The sequence below is a fragment of the Cheilinus undulatus genome, linkage group 2 (assembly GCF_018320785.1).
Source record: "Cheilinus undulatus linkage group 2, ASM1832078v1, whole genome shotgun sequence".
Lineage (NCBI taxonomy): Eukaryota > Metazoa > Chordata > Actinopteri > Labriformes > Labridae > Cheilinus > Cheilinus undulatus.
Window position 1 is genome coordinate 25,931,692 of NC_054866.1, and position 6,933 is coordinate 25,938,624.

The 6,933-nt window shown below is 39.9% G+C and overlaps 1 protein-coding gene across 1 annotated transcript in view; it reads left to right on the plus strand.

The window, feature by feature from the left end:
* The window catches only part of LOC121523586 (rho guanine nucleotide exchange factor 17-like), a 96,817-nt gene extending 91,149 nt beyond the window's left edge, over window positions 1-5,668 (plus strand). Inside the window, exons 20-24 of the mRNA XM_041808524.1 lie at window positions 45-193; window positions 291-465; window positions 662-757; window positions 1,188-1,370; window positions 1,480-5,668. Of these exons, the coding sequence (XP_041664458.1) occupies window positions 45-193; window positions 291-465; window positions 662-757; window positions 1,188-1,370; window positions 1,480-1,688 (812 nt within the window). The 3' untranslated portion in view covers window positions 1,689-5,668. The remainder of the gene's footprint in view (window positions 1-44; window positions 194-290; window positions 466-661; window positions 758-1,187; window positions 1,371-1,479) is intronic.
* Window positions 5,669-6,933: the final 1,265 nt, after the last annotated feature.

Genomic DNA, 6,933 nt, shown 5'->3' on the forward strand with positions numbered 1-6,933 from the left:
TTCCACATCTTTCTTAAGCAGTCTCCCTTCATTTTAATCTACAGGTAGTTTCTGGGACCCTCAGTCCTCGCAGACACTAGTTCTGGGCACACCCAGCAGCCCTGTCACCAAAATGGTTCCTGTGGGAGGAAAACTGTGGTGTGGCTCACAGAATAAAGTCCTTATTATCAACACGACAACACTGGTTCAAGAGGTGAGTACATATTTGGGTAGGTATTTGTTCAGTTAAGAAATGAAGTAATAAACAGATCAGTCAGTGTGTTTTGTTCTTTCTTCTCTTCCCTCTCCAGTACTCGTTCCAGGTGGGCACAGACAGCAGTCGCTGCGTGACCTGCTTGGTGGCGTATGGTCAGGGTGTGTGGCTGGCTTTGCAGGGAAGTGCGCAGGTCAAACTGTACCATGCTCAGACTTTGGAGAGTTTGACAGAGGTGGACGTAGCGCCTGCTGTGCATAAGATGCTTGCAGGTAAATGCACAAAGGGAATATGAGTGCATGCAGGACTTGAGTTTTTATGGAGCTCTTTGCTCCTTTCATCCTTCACTCTCATTTCTAATTGATTCAATTAAACCTACTTATACAATGCTAATTGTTCCAGTTATCCTGTTCCTTGCAACTGTTCTTCCTTTAACCTCCATCCTTTTCTTTCTGTCTCTCAAATCAGGTGCTGATGCGATTATCAGACAGCACAAGGCCGCCTGTCTGAGAATCACAGCACTGCTGGCCTGTAAGGATATGCTTTGGATCGGCACCAGTGCAGGTAAAACACACTGTTTAACCTTCAGTCCAACTGATTTACCATCTACATTATAATAGCAGGTGGATGAATAAAAATGTAGGCTTTGCCACTTCAGTGTGCTTTTTGTCTGTGAAGGGCTGTCTTCAGTATAGGATATTTAGAAACAGAGAAACATGATTGAGGTTATAATAAGTGCCAATTTTTGGGTGTTTTTTAAATTGTATTTGCAAAAAACCTACTTAGAAGGAATCACAGCAATCTTCCTTTAACTTTAATTCTAATAAATGGGTAAGGATAGGTTGAAGCTAATTATTAGTTTCTTTAAGCAATGAAATAAAGCTTTAATTCCAAAAAGAAAAGAAACATTTTGTGCATTTTTGAGTTTTCTCTTTATTGTTGTCTGATGCATTGTGAATGTTAAAGCATGTTTAAAGCAGGTTTTCTTCTGTAGGGGTTGTTCTTACGCTGGCGATCCCAGCAGTGAGCTCAGGTACTGGAGCTGGGACACTGAAAACTCCCTTGTTGCCTATGGGCTCAGCCCATGGACACACGGGCCACGTCCGCTTCCTGACATCAATTGAACTACCAGAAGGGTTTGACATGAACCTCCCCTCTACTGCTGTTGACTCCACAGGTAGTTATTTTTCTAAACTTAATAAAAGTTGAAAAGTTTAAATTATTTATTTATATTTTCTCTCAAGAGTTCCCAATCGTAATGTCAATCTTGATTCAATGCCTTTCAGGGAACCAATCACAGAGCAGCTCCACAGTTGATGGTAACCTTGAAAGGCGTGACTCCACTCGTCGGCGAACATCAGCACACATCCCTCCAAAAACCAACCATCTAGTAATCTCCGGTGGTGATGGCTATGAGGACTTTAGACTTACTAGCAGCAGCGAAACAGTGGGAAGAGACGACAGCACCAACCATCTTTTACTTTGGCGGGTGTGAGGCTATTGACCCTGCACTTTGACCAACCTGCCCAGGGACTCTTCACTTTTTGGTGTTGTTCTTTTGGTCTTCTGCTCAGTCCAGCAGTCTCTATGTGCAAAAATATGGCTGTCAGCTCCTTCCTGGACTTAATCAGCTATATTTTTCTTGTGTTTTTGATGCAGATGATGTGCATTTTTTCCTCACAGAGTGGTGTCTGTGCATGTCTATTTCTGCTTGTGTGGTCTGGAGTGTCTTTGTTCTCAAGTCTTGCTGAAGGAAAAGTCTGAAGGGAAACTTGAACAAATGCATGTGCTCAGACTGAGAACATGTGAAGAAAGAGATAGAAGAGGAATCAGACTCTGCAGAATGTCCATGCAAGGGAGATGAACTTGGACAACCTTTAATTCCATCACCACTTTAGCAAAGCCTGCAGACATAATGCCTCTTGATGCTCAGAGGTTGAAGTCATGAACAAACATACTGTAAGAGCACGTCTGAATGGAAACAAAGATTATTGTACCATTACAGCCTGCAGTGTGATGGATAATCTGAATTTCTAAAGGCAGACTTCAATCTTTGCTGAAAATTTCAGTTGGTATCTGTTTTTTTTTTGTTTGTTTGTTTTGTTTCATCCTTAACAGCAGATCTGAGATCAGATCTTCCTGCTTGGGTTAAAATAATATCTATTAATGTGACACTGCTACAATCATCTTCACTCCTGTAGATGGAGAGTTAATAAGAGCCTCATTTAAGTGCAATATGTTGCAGGGGTTATCTAACAGGACTATTAAAATACACACTAATGCACAGCATTCACTCATTGAACCTAAAGACTTTATTTTTACACAGATAATCACATTGTATCTGACTTTATTATTTAATTTTTGCTGCCAGTGAAAGATGAACAGAGATGATGCCCACCACTGGAGTTGAGTAGAAAAAATAACACATTGGAGACATTCCTCCTTAACATGACTATGCCAAAGCTTTGTTTGTGTTGAAGAAATTTGAAAAGCTTCTTTTGCCATGAATTTTGTTTTGTCAAGTGGAAATCAGGAGAGGACTTCAGACTCTTTAAAAATGAGTCCAGGATGTGTGGTAGCAGACTCTTGTGTGTACAGTATTTATGGTTTTTGATTTTTAGCGCCTTCTTTTACAGCACTTAATTTATAGAAGATGTAGCTCTCACTTCTTTTTTGTTTTTGAGCTGAAGAACAGGGACGCCCTGGCGGGATTAATTGAAGAGATAAATGGGCATATTTGGACAGAGAGACGTACACAAAGGGTTGTACAGTTCAGTCCAGTCATGGCGTGGCATAAAACAAACATTTTGACATAGGGATATATGACTCAATAAATGTATTCCTCTATTGGCTGTTTGTGGCCAAAATAACCAGACTGTGAACCGATCCACATTCTAAATTTGATATTTCAGTTTGATATTTATGTTAAAGAGAGACAGAAAACACGGTTACTTTTTCAGGCCTGAGTGTCAACATTTTTCAGCTCATTGCACAGAGTGGCAATTTAGTTTTGAGGACATATTGCCCTATCATGATTGTACAAACCCACACAGACACTGATTTCAGTATTGACTATGGAGTTTAAGATGCTAGTTGTTTGTATGTGCAGCCATAGAGTGTAGAAGATACAGAGTAGGTCAGAAGGACAAATGCCAAACGCCTGCACGTGCCTTCAGAGGGCTTAGAGTAAACCAATTAAATGGACACATACACACCCGTACACACAATGAAAAGTCAGCTCTCGCTCGCTCTGCAGCAGATGTCTGGGGAAGTAAAAGGGTGACTCTGATTTGCCCTTGCACACACACTTTAGCCTCAGGCTTTGGGGGTTAAGCAGTGATTGTCTTTGATCCCCTCAAGCTTAGAAAACCATCTTGCACTTTGCCAGCCATCTGGGCCCTTCAACTCAGATTTCCCACTTTACAAACACATCCTCATCAGGTTAACTCTCCCACTGTCAGAGCAGCTAACAGTTAAGAAGCTTTGCTAGTTGCTGACTAGCCTGTGAGATCTTTGCCTTGTATGTATGTGTGCATCCTCCAAAGGGACCTGTTCGCATGTTTGAACTACAGCAGAAGAAAGTTTCAAGATTTTATGATGTTTTCTGGGACTTGCAAAACATTTTGGGAAATGCACTTTTTCAGCATTTAGTAAAGATTTAAGTGAAAAGATTGAACTCCACATGCTATAGCTGAGCAGGAAACGGCTAGCCTGGTTTTGACCAAACTTAAAGTCATTGTTTGAATGCTCTAAAAATGACAGAAGACCATTTCAGTCAGGTACACTTTCATGATTTACAGTTATATTTTTTCTCTTTATTAGCAGGAAAGCCTGAGGCAGGGAGAGAAGCAGCAATAAACCCAGAGCAGAGCAGAAATCAGTGACAAAAGAATGACATTGATTAAATCAGATATAGTATAGAGGAGGAGCTGGGGTGGAGGAGGGTTGCAAAAAGCAGCTTGCAGAGGGTCAGTAAAGCATAGCCAGAGAAGAGCAGTTTAAATAAGGTATCATGAGTACAATTAGCCAAAAGCAGGCTTAGAGCAAATCAGTTGTCTGTCAGTTGATGAGGGTCTGTGTGAGATCAGCTGATCTCAATCGAAGGGCTTAACTCTGTGGCCTGCCTGAACTGAAACTATACACTCACCCATTCCAATTCTGAGTCTTAATGAAATGTGCAGCTATCTGATCACTGCCATTTCAAGTCTTAATGGTGAGCTAAGCTATCCTGCTGTTGATTGTGATAAAATTGGCCAAAAGAGAGACTTTTATCTCACTAACAGCTAAAGAGTGAATACCAAAATGTTCAGCTTTCCCCGTATCAAGTAGCAAATACTTTTCACTTTGTTTTCTTTGAGTCATATCATAGTTATTATTCATGTTTTCAGTGCCAAAGTTGCCATAAAGAAAGAAAAGGCTTTGTATCAACGCTGGCTTGGTGGATTACTCTCTGTGGTATGAAGCTAGTATATTGCTACCAAACAGAAAAATTCAACATGATATTCTGGTGCATGGGGTTTTGGAACAACTTATTTTAAACTGTGACTTGAGAAACAAAGGAAATATCTCTTTGTTGAATCCCCAACTACATATCTTAAAGTGTGTTTTCTTTTAATCTCTGTATTCTCTGGTTAAAATATTATCACATTGAAACTCACCAGATTTGTTTGACAGCTGATGAGGATTTTCCCAAACTACTAATGTACTTTAAAAGATTTCATATGAGATTGATATTTTCCTCAAAAATCTAAAAGTCTATTTTCCTTAATCTATTTTCCTTGGCAGTCTAATAATTATTAACTGAATAATCATATGCCAGCATTTGCATTCAAGGTTGGGAACCCAGTGAACCGCTAACAAACGCACACATGCAAGCAAGCCTAAAATATGAAGTAAAACTTAACGCTTTTTTCACCTGTAACAAGAAGAATTAATTATTTTGTGTAAAATTTTAAAAAAGGAAAATTTACTCTTCACTATCATAGAAGCCTGTCATCACTGTAACACTCACCAAGTGTAAGTATGCCTCATGCCCGTATGTGAAAGAAGTCTTTATTGTTGTAGATATTGGTATATTGCCTTTTTCTGTAAATAGTGCACCCATGGGCCTCAATTGTTGATATGAATCTAATGGCATATTTTTATATATTTGTGTAAGGTTTTTGTTTTATTTTTTTGTTTGTATTTTTGCCCACTTTTCCTCTCTGGCATGCACGGTCAGCAATGTTTAACTGTTTAGGTCCTAAAAAGCAAGATTGCCTCTGTTGTCACCAAGGCTAGCTGTTTTAACTCCAAGCCGTTAGTTTTCCTTGTTACGAATGTCTACAGGAGAGGAAGCATCACAGGTTTCCGCTGACCACCTGGTCATCATCTTGCAGTTGTCATGGTTACAGTCTGTCCGAATGACGTCCTGTATGTAGGTGTTATTGTTTTGTCACTGTGGGTTCTTCTTTGTAATTAAATCAGATCACTGGTGCCAGTTTATGTCTCTTCCTTCTTCAGCTTACAGAAAAGTATCTATACATCATGTTACTACTCTGGAATCTGTGAGTGTTTATGTTTATATATTTTGATGTTTTCTTGTACTAAACGTTTACCCTAAGAACATACAAAAAAATAACCACAATACTACTAGCTAATATATGTTCTTTAAATGCTCCTGCATGTAGAGCTGAAACTTAAATTGATTATTGCATCTACAGAGAACTTGTCAACTAACTAATCTGGATTATGTTTAAATTAATACATTGTTTTTAAACAAAAGCTTATAAATAATGAACAAAAAGTTATTTCTGAAGATAAAATTTGAAAGCTGTATGCTGCTCAATGACATAAGGTTTCAAAAAAATGCATTTTAAAAGTTCATTTTAAAAGTAAAAAAAAAACAAACAATAAAAGTAATTTGATCCGCCTGTCCTCCATACTCCATAGGTCTCTCCAACTCAGCTTGCTCTTCTCTACACTCTCCCAGTTCATCCACTGTCCCTGCTTAGCCTGAGCCACAGCCTTAGTACACCTTACTACTTCCTCCTGTCTACGTACCTGTTCCACTACCAGTCTCCTACCTTTAGGACCTGCTTTGTTCCACGCCGGTCTACTTGAGCCAAGCCCCAGGCCTCCCCGGCCTATCTGGACATTGCCTACAAACTCAGCATGCCTAAGAGCTGCCTCTGCCTCCTCTACTGCCTGTCTTGGGTTCCATTTCCTTCCCCTAGTTGGATTTGGAACTACACTGCTAATTATTCTATCTTTGCTCCCTGCTAACAGCAACTCTGCTCTAACCTTTGAGCACTTGAACTCTTCTGTCAAGCTAGTGATCAGGAGTTGGAGTACCCCTTTGCCATAGAGTGCCACACTGCTAAGGCACCAAGGAACACCCAACTACTTCCTTACATATGAGCTAATTACTCTTTCCAGCTTCTCTACCTTCAATATTGGTATCTAATAAACTGACATGGGCCACATCAGTCTAGGAAATAGTCCAAACTGCAAACACCATAACTTCAACCTCCCTCCTGATTTATCAGTCCTCTCTAACCCCTCCACTACATCTTTTCTAAACTGCACCACCTGTTCACTGTCATTAAAGTCTTCATTATACCATCTCCCTAAGCTATTTACTGGCTTCTCCCTGATCAACAGTATCTCTTCCTGACTTCCTGTCAACTATCTTCCTTCTGGATACTGAGATGCTCTGGACTTACTAGGCTTGATCTTTATGCTAGCCCACTTGAGACTCT